At 35.9% G+C, this 17,370-nt stretch overlaps 1 protein-coding gene across 1 annotated transcript; it reads left to right on the top strand.

The window, feature by feature from the left end:
- Nucleotides 1-1,119: 1,119 nt before the first annotated feature.
- plekhg7 (pleckstrin homology domain containing, family G (with RhoGef domain) member 7) lies at nucleotides 1,120-15,919 on the top strand. The gene is made up of 16 exons (XM_016552678.1): nucleotides 1,120-1,842; nucleotides 2,977-2,999; nucleotides 6,382-6,500; nucleotides 6,697-6,737; nucleotides 7,067-7,165; nucleotides 7,758-7,904; nucleotides 8,120-8,215; nucleotides 8,348-8,449; nucleotides 9,113-9,226; nucleotides 9,618-9,792; nucleotides 12,157-12,272; nucleotides 12,388-12,475; nucleotides 12,553-12,632; nucleotides 14,356-14,509; nucleotides 14,701-14,798; nucleotides 15,164-15,919. The coding sequence occupies exons 1-16, from the start codon at nucleotides 1,234-1,236 to the stop codon at nucleotides 15,266-15,268; spliced, it is 2,166 nt and encodes a 721-aa protein (XP_016408164.1). The 5' UTR covers nucleotides 1,120-1,233; the 3' UTR covers nucleotides 15,269-15,919.
- The last annotated feature ends 1,451 nt before the right edge of the window (nucleotides 15,920-17,370 follow it).

Raw genomic sequence — 17,370 nt, 5'->3', positions numbered from 1 at the left:
AAAAACTGTATTTTCATTAACATTAACAAAGATTAATAAATAGCCTACTGTAATAAATGTGTTGTTCATTGTACATGTTAGTTAATACATTAACTAACATTAACTAATGGAACCTTATTGTAAAGTGTTACTGATTGATCTTATATAGTCAACTCTTAAATCATGATTTCGTATCATAAACGATTAATTGCCAAAAACTAGATTTTTGTAGAAATATCAGCATTAAATTCCCTTTCTAATAATCACCTTTTAAATTCATGACCTTCAGCACAAGGCTTGTAATGACTAAATTAACTATATAACTATTAACAATGTTACTTTTTTAATGTAGCTGATGGCACAATTAGTTTAGTAACATAAAGGTGTTATTTTCTGATATAATGTATATAAATGAAATGTGCTTTTAAAAATCACATTTTTGAATGGAAAAGGCACTTATTTCATATAATAACCCAGTTTCTGCAGGCTCCACAGAAGAAAACCAGATCAAATCACATATAAAGGCTAATAGTTAAAAGTTAGAACATGAACATAAATGTATAAACATACATAAGTATATATGATATAAAATGCATAAGTATATATTCAATATTATGTGTGCAAAATGGACTACAATATAGACTCAGTAATATCACGTTAAGCATGCTGAATGATAAACTACAAAATTCCTATTGAGAATGTGGTAGAAATAATCCTCCTGAATTGTTGAAAATTGCAATAACGTTCAAAGGGGCTTTCAATGTCTGGGTGCTTAACATCATAAAGTATTGGTAAATACAGATTAACTCATTTAATCCCATTTGTGAACACAATTTACGTTGGAGTTTGAAGGGTCTAAAAAGAGTTGTGTTATACACATCAACTAATGATGAAAGTGCAGGTTTTCTGGAATTTATGTGAACATGATTTTATCATTCCCCTTTTCACCACAACTGATTAGTAGGGGAAAAAATGAAATTTTGTTACTTTATTGTTTGCAGTTGCAGTTTCTCACACTTAGCTTGGGAAATTTTGGGATTAAAGGGTTTAAAATCGGCATACTCTACATGGCTAGTTATGCAAGAGTTGAAATAAACTTAGTGGCTGGCTTTTCTAATAATTTCTTGCTTTTCAGAAGCTCCAGAGACATGGATTTTGGGATCGGACACATTTTTGTGGGAATGACTCCAGCCAAACTTGCATCTGATTCTTAATCAGTCTTCTGTTGTTGGATATAATGCCAGATTACTCAAGATGACGGAGTTGAATTATGCTTTCATAAGCGAAAACGGGAAGGAAGTGGATAAAACTTTGGACTGGAGTTACATAGACTGGCATAAAAAGAAAACGGTCAAAGGGACGGATGCACAGACCCAAACCCAATGCGTACAAAGTGAGGACAAAGACACACAAACAGCTAGTCCTTTCATAATGCGAATAGATTTAGGAAGGACGCCCTCCAGACTGAGGTATGGTTCCCTTACGGAGTCTGACAGCATGCCAGCACACTTATTTCAGTTTGATAGACAAGCCCCAGCCCGCATCTCCACGTCCCCCACTCTGAGGAGAATGAGGAGCACGAGAATCTCCTACCGAGATCCAAGCAAGTCGGATGGTCCTTTAGGAGAGGAGTCTCCCACTCCCACGAGTCCCCTTTCTCCATTATTCCGGCAGAAATCACCACTGGCGGTTCAGTCGGATGGAGAGAGCGGGAACTTTGAATCTTCAGTGATTCATGGGACAATTAGATCACACAGATCAAAGACCATTGACAATGGCGTCATTTGCAAAAGCAAAGAGTCTTGTGATTTAAAAGAGCCAGATTCTGATGATAATGAGAGCATCACCGATGACAATGACCAGGTATACAATGAGTTCGAGATGTCTTTAAAAATATAAAAAATGTTAAAAAATTAAAAATGTCTTTTCTAATATAGGTTTTGCATTTCTAACCCTAAAAATATATGAACAGTAATTATGACAGACTTCACAGAAACAATTTTTTACACAGCACTCTGGAATACTTGATTCTGATTGGTCAGTTGCGCTATAGCAAACTGATATTTTTATAATATTCCATGCTGTCCATGGCAAATGCAGCAGGCACCATCATCGGTATTATAGTATTATCATATTATCTGATTGTCTTTATGTTAGCAGAAGGTTTAAGGTAATTTACATATCAAAAGAATAAATTATAAAATTACTTGAACTCAAATTAATATATTTAATGTCAACTTGTGTATTTGTAGTTTTAGTGCTTCAGCTTAAACTTCAGTTATTTAATTTAGTCAATTAGTTGCAAAGGCAACATTTCTCATTTTCATTTAGTTGAAGTTTTTATCTAATATTTATATTTTATTTTATTTAAGAATAAAATTGATTTCAATTAACAAAAATGTTTTTATTAGTTTTAGTTTTAGTTAACAATATTAACCCTGGTCCTCCTGATCACCCTTTCAGTGTTTATTTGATCTGCTGGCTTTATATCAGCCTTTTCTTAGTCGATAACAATCAGTTTCCTCTATTATGATATGTGATGATACAGTCTTTTTTCGTGTGGCCTGTAAATCAAATGGCAAGAGTCTTTCCGCTCTTATCAAAGAAAGCCTGTCTCATTCTTCTTCAAACTCCCGAAGTAGTAGTTCACAATAAGAGCTTTTGACAGCAATTGAATCAGTAGCTTCTTGCACTGACAGCTTCGAGCAAACCCTCTGATGAGACTCCTTTCACCACAGTCAGCAATCACCAAATAATGGAAGGGTCATTGCAGGATCAATTGTATAAAAGAGAAGCCCCATTCACTCCTTTCACACATTCATCCAAGCCTTTCCACAATAGAGTGAGATATCAGTAGATGTGAGAAATTTAGGGGTCTTTAACTCACACATTGTATGATGAAATCCTGATGAAATTGATGTTATGCAGCTGATGACTAGTGTTTTTTCCTCATCAAATACCTTACTCACATTTTGGTGTGTCTTCATTTGATTACAGGTCAAGGACCCCTATCATAAAAGGTATGCGAGCTGTCTCTATCTAATGTTTTGCATAAACCGTCCCTACCCGAGTCATATTTGCATGTGAACCGTAATTCTGCCCTCAGTGTCCTAGTCACTTTGTTCTGTCAAACCAGCATTTCCTTGTTCACTAAAACTATCCGTCCTACACTTGTTGCACTTGTTGCTCAACAGCATGTAGTGTTGTTTCATTAATCCAGGAATTTGTTTGTGTGGAAACTCACTGTTTGTGGTAATGAGGCCAAAGCAGGACACTTTTTCACTAGAGTGCCACCATGCTGACGCAGGGGGAGCTGGGGTAGAGGAAGGTTCATTGTTCATTGTATTGCTGCTTTGTTAGCTGTGCATGAACTTTTAAGGAAGAGTTAGTAGAGTCCCATCGTTCAGCCGTGTACGGCCCAGATAAACTCTCATTAGTGCCGTTTTCCCCCCGTCTGGCCCACTCTGCTTGGACCACGGTCGTCTTTTCAGCGGTGGATAATTAGGCAGCTATTGTGGCCTTAATTACAGTGGCACCATCTGATTGCAGTGCTCATCCCTGGATGGCGATTGGACGGGACAGTTATTCATTATTCCATGGAGGTGCGAGGACAAAGCTCCCTTCTTTGTGGCTGTGCCGAGTTGGGATAGTCGGCATAGAGGGCCGTTTCATTCTAGGACTGCATTGTGGATGCGCCTCTAGATAACAAGCCATTTGCAGTGACCTGTTTTTAATGTTGGTAAAAAGGAGATGCGCTGAGTGACTTTTACTTGAAGGGTTTCAAAGCCTAATGTACTGCCATCTGTGTTTCTGTTTGCACTTGCAAAAGAGAAGTTAGAAGTGTAAATAGCGAACACATGAGGCTTTTTATTAGCCTCTATCTCTGAAAAGGTCCAAAAGGATGCAAATGATAAAGTAAAAGGTTAATAAGGAAGTATTTGATGGGTTCATTGTGCCAGGTACCATGGGAATGGGTGTTCACTTTATAATGCTGAAGAATTCATATCTCATAACAACTGTAAATGACTCAAGTATTTATTGGTATATAATCCCATATTTACTGTGATGAACACAGAAAGACTGATAATAGTATCTGCAGTTGTTATTATGTTTAGTTCCTCAGTTAGTCTACCTGTTATGTTGGCTTAACAAACTCAAGCTATGTACACCAATCTTGTCACAGACCTTCAGTCTTTTCTGACTCATTCCATCCATCCATCAGTGATGCACTCAATTTTTTCCTTTTAATTTAGCCTAAAACCCAAGCCAAAAACAGTTAACCAGTTAATCAATTAAACAAATGAAATTCTAATTCTAAAACTTGATTTTAATAATCAACTGAATTGTGTATCAACATAAGGCAGTTTTTATATAAACTTGTTAATGATATCATTATGTTTCTACTGCAATTCTTTGTTGAAATATAAACATTTAAATGGTGGCTGTAATAACTTGCTGACACAAACATACATTAAATAATTAAGACAACAGGTTAAGGAAAAATATATGAAAGTATAATATAGTGCATATATTTATTAAAATCCTCATCTTGAGAGATATTTTTTATAGCTAACTAATGAGCTATAGACATTAAATGGCTTTCCTGAGGTAAATGTAATGTTACGTTACGTGACATTCTTTACAAACTGTTTTACTGACGTCTTTCTGCAGTTGAAACACTGTTTGAGCAATTACATGAGACATGATACATTTCAATAATAGTTGTACTGTATCTTCCAACATACATTCTGATGTTAATTCTTGTTTATTTAGTGCTATAACTAGTAGTAAAGAGGAAGAGATCACCGGTTCATGTGCGCTTCGTGCTGCTGCTTGAACTGATGTGGCTACAGTGATCCTTCACACAACATTAAAGAGAGCTATAATGACATTTATTGTTTTAATATCTTGCTAAAATTGACATAAAAGGTTTCTTTCAGATAAAGATTTGTCAAGCCACCAGTCAAAATTTGTCTTGATCAACTTTAGTTTTCTAGTTTAATGATGTAGCAAAAACAGGTGTGTATTTATTACATAGAGGAGGGTATGATTAACTCTTACTTCCAAGCTCTTTATGCCCCCCATACCTGCATCTGAAGATGTAAGCCCATGTAAAATGTTTATTGACTCACATCACATAGTGGTGCATCACTGAGTCTCTGTACACCTGGATGGGCACAAAGCTGAGAGTAACTCAAACAAAAACCAGCATGTCCAGTTGTGTGGGAAAACAGTCATAGCTCTGCCTAAAAGCCCTTAGGATTTTATGTCAAAATGTAACAGGGGAACTGTAGCAGAGCAGAACAGAACACAAAATCACTATACGGAACTATAATCTTGTTTAATCTAATGTAGTGATGATAATCTATAATGACTATTTAAGGAACTGCACAAAAGCCTGAGACCAAAATGTGGACTTTTTACATTGTTTGTAATCCACCACAAAAGTGAACTCATGACTAGAATCATGAGCCTAGTCTTGTATTTTAATATTTTATTTTAAATTCAAATACGATTTTAATTTCTTTTTAGTTTTTGTTAGTTTCAGAAATGGATTGTTAAGTCACTGTTTAAGTTTCGTTTCGCTTTAGTTTTACGTTTGCTTTGCAGTTGACAATGTTTTTAAACCAGTAGTGTTTGCCATAGTTTTAGCCTTCATGTGTATTTAACCCTGGTTAAAAACACAGGAGGGAAAAACAAACAAACATTTGACTTGATTAATAATGAAAATCAGGGTGCTGATTTTCCACCTCTGCTGCTGCTCTTTGTTCTTAAACAGTGGGTATAATAAATTCTGAATCTTTCAATATATCCAACTGTTCAGTAGTCAGTTGGCAGGCCTGTATGTCCACTGTGCAATGGTGTGCGTGTACAGCAGATACATGGTATGGGGTTGTTTATCATCTTTGCAAACACAGTTCTGGCCACCTAATACTAACAAGGCATGTTAGAAATGTGAACATGGAATTCTTTGATTTCCTGCTAAAGCAAATCTGCCTTGAATTTTCAAGTTTAGCATGGCTTGGCTCTGCATAAAGAGATTACAACAGCACATTTGCTAGGGTTTATCGAACCTTCTCTGATTAATTTAGTGGAATAATTGTTTTCTGAGGTCTAAAGAACTATTGCGCTATTGTGGACTGGAGTAAAGGTAGAAATAATTTTTGGCAGGATTGCAATTCACATGCAGATCGACTCTCTTAACTTGTCCGGCTTGTGGCGAACTTGTAGAAAGTGACGTTTTACAAGTACGAAGCAAATAAATCTTGAATTTGATGCTCTGTGGTTAACCAACCTTATTTCAGTGAGCATCCATTATGCATAACTTTGAAAGGCTGGCTGCCTCAGGGGCCTGAATGTTCTACGAACTCACCTGCACTCTTCTGGTTTGCTTTTTCTCAGGCTGCAGGAGAGGAGGCGGAGCTCCGTGGTTGTGAGCCTTCCTGGATTGGATGTTTCCCCTGGAGATTTGTTCGTGTCCAATGGCGCTGCTGATATTTTAAATAAATCAGCCTATTCAGGTTAGTCATGACTCAGTCAGTCTCATGACCCTGGGTTCAATATGATTTGCTAACATGTACTACTATATACCTATAGACTTAAATAATGAAAGAACAAAAGTATATTAATCAGTTTTATAGCCCATCTCCAACTTGCAATATTTAATAAAATACATGACTTTATGCAGATCGTAAGTTTTATTGCACTCTTTCACAGACACTAAGAAATCAAAGTGGCCCTTCTCAAGGCGTAGCACAGTAAGTGCAAAAATTCTTACATTCTAACGTTTCAATGCCATCATGCAGATATCTCTTCCGTGACATTTTGCAGTGCCAGTTCTGTGATTATTGCCATCTGCAGATGCTCTGTCATAATTTTTCAGATGCTTTGGATGATATCTAGCACATAGTGTTCACTGACTCACTTTGAGCTAAATCAGATTTGAATGCACGCATCCCCTTCCACCAATCAATTCCATTAAAGTAAACAACAACAAAACGGGCACGTTTAACAGAGCTCAAACACAAAGAGACCTGTTGAGGGCACGGCACTGTGATGTTGAATAAATGTGAGTGGTGTTTTCCAGCAAACAAAAGGGAAGACTCGCAGCATAGCTGACATTGACAAGTGTCTGGCTGGCATTCAAATCCAGAAATGGCGAGACACAGACTTTCAGACATATAAGGTTAGTGTTCAAAACTGATGCCTAACTGCTATGAGTTGAAAACCCCCTGAGGTGAGCACATTAGTGTTTATGCATGGCCTTTAGAAGTCCTATTTTTTGTTATCATTAAGGCAAGACACCCCATGTTACTAGGTAAAAAAAAAATAATGAATAGATATTACCATACTTTTTCAGTAGATTGATTACATTAAGTATTGCAAACATTTTTTGTATGACAAGTTTTCTGAAATGTTATGTTTATATATGCAAACAAGGCATTATCTAATTAACTATGCACTAATAAATACATTTCCATAGTAAAAATCTAAACATTGAATAAAGCCAGGTACAATTTTTTAGACTCAAAGTTTTTTACAGAGGGGCTTTTGGATTTTTTTATTTTATCACTCCATAATATGTATATTGTAATATGTATGTATTGTAATTGAAATCTACAGGTGCAAATGAATAAAGTGCAATAAAATGAACACTTAAAAGTGTATTTTATATGTTTCCACTAGTCTGAAACAACAGAATTGACTAGTGCTTGAGAAATCTCTGTTTTTGCCTGTAATGTCTTGCATAAAGGAAACAATTTTCTCTGGTTTTTCAGGATATGTCTTTGGAGGACTTTTTGAAAGGTCGCTCTGAACTGGCAGCAGCGGAGAATCCAAAAGCCTACCGTAAACAGGAAGCCATTTGGGAACTTTTCACCAGTGAATGTGTCTACTTCCTTGATCAGCTCATGGTTTTAAAAGAGGTGTGTACACAATGCCTTTAGATTTATGGAATGACATGTCCTCCAGTGAAAGAGACAAACATGTCAAAAATAGAGTTTTAGCTGCTGTATGTCACGTGGTTACAGTAGCTAAAATTTACTAGCGAGGTACTAGCTAGCACAAATGTTCTGGTGCCAGCAGACAATCACTTTGTAAGAATAGTGCTTACATGTGTTTGCTTTTGTTCTGCATGTAGGTGTTTTTGACCACACTAACAGACCTTCAGATGAGAGCGTGTCTTCAGGACATTGACTCCTGGAGGCTCTTTGCAAATCTTAATGAGCTCTGTTTGGTAAGACTTCAGTGAGCTTGGTGGAAATATGTGACTGGAAATTAACTGCCTGTTTGGATGCAGTTTTTTTTGTCTGTGTTCCAGTTTATAATAAGAAATGTTGTTCTCAGTTTGTTTCTTACTGTATTGCAGGTTAGCTTCGGCTTCCTTACTAGTCTCTTGCGTGTCATTAAGGAGATGTGGACCAATCCAGACAGCTATAGTACTCAATCTCTTCTTGAACTCCTTAGAAAGGTAGGATACCATAGATTGATATTTTTATATATAATGTATGTGTTAAATGTTTTTGAAATAAGTCTCTTATGCCACTGTAAAAATGTTGTCAACTTAAAAAGTAAGTGTTCATGCTTCCTTAAAATTTTAAGTTTACTCAACTCAAATATCCAAGTTGTCACATAGTACAATTTAACATTTCAAGTTGACTAAACTTAACATTTTAAGGTCGCACAAACACTTTTTTTTTTACAGTGCTGCATTTATTTGATTAAAAATACAGTAAAAAGAGTAGTCATTTATTCCTGTGATGCAAAGCTGAATTTTCAGCAGCCATTACTCCAGTCTACAGTGTCACATGATCCTTCAGAAATCATTCTGATATGCTGAATAAGAAAAATATTTTATTATTATCAGTGTTGAAGCTCATACATTAAAAAAATAGAAATAGAAAGTCACAGTCAGTGACCTTTAAACATAATGTATAACTGCCTAAACGTACACATGAGATCTGACCCCTGAGCTATCTTGTGCTTACAGAATGTATTATTATATTAGGCATTTAGCAAATGATTGTTCTAGAAAAAAAAATTGTTCCTTATTTGCTGAAAGATAACAGAATGTTTTAACTGCAGAATGCTCTATTGTTCTCTTCTGATCACTCCCCCATGTTGACTGTTGCAGGCGTTTAGTGAGAGCATTTGCCATTGTCTGCAGAAATACTGCCTGAATTACAGTACAGCCATTCTTTATCTGGACAGCCTGAAGCTCAGAGAGGACTTTGGCTCTTTCGTGAAGGTAACCGTGGCAAGCGTGATTTGACACGGTAAATCAGGGCTTGGTCTCAATGCACTGACAAGATCTAGGCAATAGGGCAAACATTACCACGCGAGGTTCATGCCACTGCTGGGTGGTTGTTTTTCTCGCAGGAACACGGTGACCAGCTCGCTGGTGAAAAAGTGTTGACTCTGCTACTTTCCCGTTCTTACATCATCAGCTCTCGCCGAGTATTGTTCCCTGTTGTATTCTTAAGCTGTCTCCACATCAATTTTGCCCTGTCACTTCTAGATTTTGCCCTCAGTTGCACAAAAGGGATCTTGTTTGTCAGTTGACTTTTTATTCAGAACAATCTCATTAAACACTTAACATTACATATGTCTTCCCATCCTTCACTCTTTCTCTCATCCAGTGGTGTGAACGAAACGAGCAGTGCCGCAGGCTGCAGTTGAAGGATCTGCTGGTGGCTCCTCTGCAGAGATTTACACGGTACCCTCTGCTGTTGAAGAACATAGGGAAGAAGAGTTGCTCGGAGGCCGAGGAGAACACCATACAGAGTATCGTGGATCTCGTTGACACAGCCATCTGTAAGTTGGTGGCATTATTGTGACAGATGAAAGTACAGGTACACTGACATAAATATTCTAGCCAATACTGATAAGCAGATAATTAATTTCCTGTTATCATAGCTGATCATTTTGGAAGCTTGTTTCCACAACAGGATAAAAAAAAATTTTATCCCACGATTCTTTTTTCCTCGCAATTCTGAATTGTGAAATAATTCCTTTTTATTCTGTGGTGGAAACAAACAAAAAAACAAGATAAAAAGGCGATGTAAAAAATTACATCTCGCAAAAAAATTGCGAGATGTAAATGTTCTATTCTCAGAAAAAAGTCAGAATTGTGAGATAAAAAACTTGCAGTTGTGAGGAAAAAAAGTCAGACTTGTGAGATAAAATTACATTATTTTTTATTTTGAGGCAGAAACAAGCTTCCATAGATAACTGATAAATGGGCGGTATTAAAATGATATGCTGTTTCTAAATAAATGTAAAAAATAAGTCCGTAAAAATCAGTCTTTTTAAATGCTACAAGTGAATGTAGACCTCAAAACATTACATGTACAGTATGAAAATGGGTATTCATTTTGAGATAACATTTAACAGTGTTGTTAAATGATTAGTGCTTTTAAAGAGCAGCTTTTATTGAGTGTTATATGATAGCAAAGGTAGACTAATTGTAAAACATCATGGGTTAATAAACATCCAATATTGGCCAATTGGCTCCGTATTGAAATTTTTAAAATGATTTTAAATAATATCTCTAGTATCAGCTTTAAATATTTTTTTTTACGATAGTTGGGAAAATTGGTTTTCACTTTCTACAGTTATTGTTACTGATAAGCTTTGTTTCTCAGATGAGGACACTTTGATCTCGCTTGGGTAAAACACTCACGTCAAACCAGGTGACAGGTGACTTTTCCTGTTCTCTGTCTGCCTTCATAGGGAAGCTGTTTGTGAGGTGTGTAGTGACAGCCACTGTGAGAAAAGATATGCAGTGACTCTGTGAAAGACAGCTATTTTTGCCTCAGAGATGTGAGCCAAAACAGCTAAAAAGGACGCCATGTTTTAGTAAGCCATGAAAACGTGACATTTGAATTGACATGTCGTGTAAAAGCCCAGTTATCTTTTTATGAAGCATTTCACAACTTGTCATAAATCCATTATGTGTTTATCAAGTACCCTGTTTTGGATAAGGAAGTGAGATTACTACATTATGTTTCATCCATTCCCATTAGCCCTTTCATCTGTGCTAAACATTTGTATATACATTAATTAAAAGTTGTTGTTTATAAGTTGTTATAAAATATATTTATTAAATTATACTTTGTTTTTATAAAATAGTTTTATTTATGGTAATGACTGTGTATATATATGTACAGTATATATGTGCTAAAATATATCAAATTTTCTCATTTATAATATTTTATACAAATTGTATGGTTTTTATAAAATAGTTTAATTGTATCATTTTAACAAGAATTTCAAAGAAAATGCTCAGTGATGGTAATGACTGTGTATGTTATGGTAGAAGTAACGCAACGCATTACTTTCCATAAAAAGTAACTAAGTAACGTAATTAGTTACTTTTTTTATGGAGTAACGCAATATTGTAATGCATTACTTTTAAAAGTAACTTTCCCCAACACTGGTAGTGATACAAGAATTTGCTGATGACACAAACAACAAAATATGGTCCTATTTTTAGTAATATTAACATTTTTATCTTATTTTACAACAAATATACCATCAACTGACTGATGGTAATGACATTTTTGCTAGCTGGCATTAATTTAAGTTTTAACAAAAAAAAAATACAGTGAAATTGGCTGTCATGAATTCAGTAATATTCTCTATAATGCTTGAGGTGCTGGTAATGATCGCCGTCCTGCCTTGACTTGTTGACCTGCTCCCGGGCTGAGATATGGCTAGACGGACTTGAAATGTTTAATCGGTTAATCTTCTATACAAAAGCAGTTTTTTTTAAAAATTCAAAACATTCCAGAATGGCAGCAGCTCATTTCAACACACTTTATGACAGTTCCCATAGCCAATATAAGGGTGTGTGTACAACTCTTCTTGGTGACTTGGTGCGATTAAAACATGTCAGCGTATGAAGGGTGTGGGGTTCAAACGACATGATTGTGTCAATGTTGATGAAAGAGCCTGTACTTGGAACGCAGTAGGAAGAATCTAGAATTAAAATACAGTCGATTGTCTCCAACTGAACAACCAGAAACAGGATCTGTGGTTTTACAAAAGCAGTAATGTTTGTTTGGGGAGGTGTGGATGATCACACTAACCTTTCGGAGCCAACCGCCTTTGTGTAGGCTGATGATACAATAGAGCTCCCACCCAAACCTCTCTCTCTTTCTCTGTGCATCTGTACAGATGATCTTGAAGGAAAAGTGAAGTGGTTGGACAACTACCAGAAGGTGAAACAGCTGAAGGAAGCTCTGGTGTGGCTTCCTGTGTGGGAGCAAGACAAGAGGGCGCATGTTCCTGAGGTCTATGTCAAAATCTGTATCTTCAAGCACATTATACTTAATAACGTGTTAATTTTAGTTTGATTTGAATGTATTTATAGAGATTTCAAAGCTGTGCGTGATTAATCCTTAACAGAATCTGAAGCACTTGCTAAAAGCTGTAACTCTGGAGAACCTGGTGTCTCACCGTAGTCTTCTGCATGATGGGAAGCTCGTTCTCATAGGTTAGATGGATAAAATGCCTTTTCTGTTTATAAGAGGTCGTGTTGTGTATATTTACATAATCTTCTTTTGCACACAGAAAATGCCAAGATGCATGAGGTCTACCTGTTTCTCTTTGACGAATTCCTTCTAATCACGAAGATCAAGCGAAGCAAAAAGGTGCGGTTATTGATTCGTATTAAGTACGTATATAAAGATTCAAGGAAAGTGACTACTGTTTGGTGTTATCACTGGTAATGCTTAGCAGCCCTGTCTCTGTTGACATAAATCAAAGCATGGGCGACAGTGATGTGAAAATGGATTTGTTGATTCTGTCTGGGAGTAATTATTGATTCAAGCCATTACTCCCTTTTACACGCTAAGGTTGAATAGAGATCAGTGGATTGTGTCAGGTGATAGTACTGTACTGACTACTGTAAATGGAGATTAAAAGTTAATTATGTTTATATGAATATATTTTAACTTAGATGCTGTTACAGAACATAGAACATCTCAACACCACAGGTGCTGACAATGAAAGATAGTTTTGCTAGATAATGCTGAAATGCTGAAAATTCAACATGAAATAAAAGATCTCATTTACTTTTTTTAAATACTGTCACGGTGTGTGTGTGGAGAGATGAAACGAGGACTCAAGTGCAGGATGAATGATTCTTTCTTTTAATAATAAAATGAAACAAAAACAAACTAAAACAACCCCAAGGGGGAAAAACAGACAGGCAGGCTCGGAACTGCACTACATGCAGACATAACACACACAATGAAAAAACGACAGATCAGCACAGGATTACAGACACCAGGAGAATAAATAGGAAACCAAATGAGGAGGCTAGCGAGGGAGACACAGGTGGAGCAACTTAAACAATAATGAGGTAACAAGATGGGCGGGGCAAGACAATAGACAGGAGAGAGCACATAGCACCAAACAAACACAACACAAGCCATGTGCTCACAGAGAACAGTGTCATCTGGTGGCCATCCTGGGCACACCCGCTGAAGACTGTGACAAATACACTACCATTCCTAAAGTTTGGGGTCAGTAAGATTTTTTTATTTTTTAATCAAACATTAATACTTTCATTCAGCAAGGATGCATGAAATTGCTAAAAAATGACAGTAACAACCTTTACATAATTACAAAATATTTTATTTCAAATAAATGCAGTTCTTTGAACTTTCTGTAAAGCAAAGTATCCTTAAAAAACGCCATGGTCTCCACAAAAATGTTAAGCAGCACAACTTTCAACATTGATAATAATAATAAATGTTTCTTGAGCATCAATCAGCATATTAACATGATTCTGAAGGATCATGTGATGCTGAAGACTGGAGTAATGACTGCTGAAAATTCAGCTTTGCCAGCACAGGAATAAATTACATTATAAAATATAATGGAAAACAGTTATTTTAAATTGTAATGATATTTCACAATATTGCTGTTTTACTGTATTTTTGATTGCAACCTTGGTGAATATAAGAGACTTCTTTTAAAACTTTTGAAAATATTAAAAATGTCTTGTAATGAATTTATATATATATATATATATATTGTTTCAATATAATAGCTTTTTTAAATATTGCTCGATTTTAATTTAACATCAGTTAACATTTAATGTATATTTAAATAATGTAGCATCCAGGTCTGGTGTGGAAGGGCCACTTTTCACAATACAATCAATTCCTAGAAAATATGATTGAAAAAGTAGATGGATACAAGTCCAATCCCATCCTAGATTTATTATGTTTCAATATTTTCTTTCACTTGGAAATACAGCACAATACAGAAGTAAAATAGCTTTCCAGTGCTGTTTAATGTTTACTTTATGCATAAGTTAGGTCAAACTTTTAAACAATATCACAGCCTTGTGGTTTTGTATTGCAGAAGTCTGGCGTGGTGGAGTCGAACCCTCTGCGTCCGGCTGCGGGCCAAGAGCTTGAGTTCTTATTACAGGAGAGCTGTAGTTTCATTGTCCTGGACCAGCCCATCTCTCTGGACCGCCTGCAGTTAAAGAACATAGACCAGCTCAACGCCACAGGTGCTGACAGCACGCACAGACATACCATGACGCACTCTTTGGATTGAGATCATGTTGCAGTTGTTATGTAATTAATTATTTAGTAATCCAGACATTTCCATTGAGGATGGATCAACCCATGTGTGATCAGCACTGATACAAACACTGAAGTTCTCACTGATTGACTGACATTTTATCTCTGAATGTTTCAGCATCTGGTCTGCCCAATTCCTTCATAATAATGCACCAGAATCGTTACCAGCAATGCATCGGAGTCTTCATTCTGCAAGCCCAGACTGAATCTGTGAAGGTGAATCCTGAATCCTGCTAATGTGTTTTCAAAGACCCATGCTTTGATTTCCACCCAAACTTAACCAGTGCTGACATGTCAAACATCCTTAGGCTATTCAATTTTAATGTCAATTTGACATTACATTACATATTCATTCTGGAAAAAAAAAAGTATGGTTTACAAAAAAATATTAAGCAGCACAACTGTTTTCAACTGATAATAATAAGAAATCTGTATTTTTTATCAAATAAATGCAGTCAAGGTTACATATAAATAACATAAAAGATTGGCAATAAAATCTAACGGTGGTATTATAAACTTAGCTTTTAGCTCAAATCACACAAAAATGGTCTTATTCAGGCTGTATGTTGTGTGTGTTTCAGAAAGCATGGGTGTCGGAGATTGAGGATGCCATCAGTTCCCTGCTGAAGCAGGACTGTCAGCAGCCGCGGGTCAGGAACTCTTTTCTGGAGTCTTCACAGATCTAATTTATTCAGAGACTTTCTAGAGAACTTCTCCCAGAGTGCCAATGAACCACCGCAGTGCACAAAGGCATTTCATGTAGTTTAAAGGAAAGGTTTGCCCCAAAATGAAAATTCTGTCATCGTTAATTCACCTCATGTCATTCCAAACTTGACTGGCTTTTACTAGAATGTCTGAACTGTTCTTTTCCATACAACAGGACTGAAGCTGTCAAGTTTTTAAAAGGACAGACATCACCATGAAAGTATTCAAGTCTTCTATATGACTCACATTGTGCAAAAGTCACTTTTGATTATGTCCTAGAAAGAAAGTCATAGGGGTTTGAAACAACATTTTTTTGTTAAAAATGGAAATACATGAACACTGTTCCAGTGGTGACCCTGAGCAGTTTGCACTTTTTAATTCCCCTTTTTTTTTCATTTTTGGAGAACAGAATGTTGCACATTCATAACACACAAAAAAGATGCTGAATTTGCGTGTCAGAGAGTGACACTGTGTATCGTGGGGAAACTTAAATGCTTAGATAAAAGAACCTACTGTATGTGTTGTAATACAGTGTGTACGTTAGCAAAATTCTCATTTGTATAAATTACAATTTTCTTTAAAACAATATTATGCACTGCCTTGTTTCGTGAATAATTTACTTGGTTGACCATGAAAAATAAAATATTAAGTTGTTTTTATACATCACGAACAAAGTATTTCATTTTAAAGTTTAACCAGGACACCAGTAAAACTAAAACAAGTAATAGTTTTTGGTATTTTGAATTAAAACTGAAATAAAATATAATTATTAGATAAAGTGTATTTCAGTTAGTTGCCAACACAAAAGATTAAGTACTAAAATGTAAAAAAAAAAAAATACGACCAAAGCACACAACAAAATGACAAAAATTTCAACTTAAAATTTAACCTGATAATATTAAAAATAAAACGAATTTAATAAATAAATTCAACAGTAGTATATAAACAATACTAAAATAACACAGCAGGACAATGAAAGAAAATAGAAACAGCTAGTTTATTGTTTACTCTTAAACATGATGGAAAATTTGAAAACATAATACTTCTGAACATTTTTTCCTCCATAACAACAAAACATCTCAGGTAATGAAGTAGTTCAGCTGTTCTTCATTTGAGTCAGGACCTTCCGGCAAACAAACCAATTAACCTGAAATCACTGTCAGTATGTGATATTTTACACTTTTGCTTTTTTATCTTTTTATTTTATTTTATGTATTTAGTATATTCTGATTGATTTTTTTCTTCCATTTCTGATACTGCTTTCACATCACACATATGTAGGAACCTGCTAAATGAATTAACATGTATTTGATAGGTTTTGCCTGTTAAGACGTGTCTGCATTGAGTGATAGAAACAAACCTTGACATAAGGCACACAAACACATTACCACAACATGAATGTGAACACCCTGCTGTTCAGCACATGGAAATATGAGCCAATCAATAATAATAATGCATGACAACCATACAACAGGTACTGTTAGTGAGTAGTTCTGATGCAAAAACCTACAAGTGATGCACTTTGCATATGCGGTCACAAACGAGCTTTATTTGCAAGCTGCACAACCTGCTTTTCTTCTGAATGTGCACAAACACACTGCTAATAATTACAGCATTGTTGTCAGATGGAGGGTTTTGACCAGTTATATGGCACTGAGTGGCTTCTATCATACTGTTGTTGACTGCAGCACACATTTCATCCACAATTAAGTTAAAGGGCTAATATTCATATAATATTACATTTTCTGAAATCATGTCACATGACTGAGCTGGTGATGAGCGCAAAACATCCTGAGACATTAATGATTGTTCCTGGGATACCTACAGATCTTTATGCACCTGGATCCATCTACCCACACAAACAGGAAGTAATCAATACCCCAGAATCACACTGACAGCAAACAGTGCCATCAACGCTGCAAGTCGGCGTTACAACCTATTAAGCAGAGCGAAAACATCAAAACATGGCTACTGGATAAACCACATACAGTGAAGCATACTTTACAGCAGTTAGTTGCACTCGCTCGCATTTAGCTCTACACTAAGCGCTTACAATGACGCTCTGACCATCTGGCCACACTTT

The sequence above is a fragment of the Sinocyclocheilus rhinocerous genome, unplaced genomic scaffold (genome assembly GCF_001515625.1).
Source record: "Sinocyclocheilus rhinocerous isolate Xijiao unplaced genomic scaffold, SAMN03320098_v1.1 scaffold2055, whole genome shotgun sequence".
Classification (NCBI taxonomy): domain Eukaryota; kingdom Metazoa; phylum Chordata; class Actinopteri; order Cypriniformes; family Cyprinidae; genus Sinocyclocheilus; species Sinocyclocheilus rhinocerous.
The sequence above is the reverse complement of the archived record's forward strand: the minus strand, read 5'-3'. Positions and strand labels throughout refer to the sequence as shown.

Coding starts and splice junctions, on each gene's coding strand:
- plekhg7 (XM_016552678.1), top strand. CDS start 1,234: ATGACGGAGTTGAATTATGCTTTCATAAGCGAAAACGGGAAGGAAGTG. Junction 7,905..8,119: donor AGCTCATGGTTTTAAAAGAG/GTGTGTACACAA, acceptor TTCTGCATGTAG/GTGTTTTTGACCACACTAAC. Junction 12,476..12,552: donor TGGGAAGCTCGTTCTCATAG/GTTAGATGGATA, acceptor TTTTGCACACAG/AAAATGCCAAGATGCATGAG.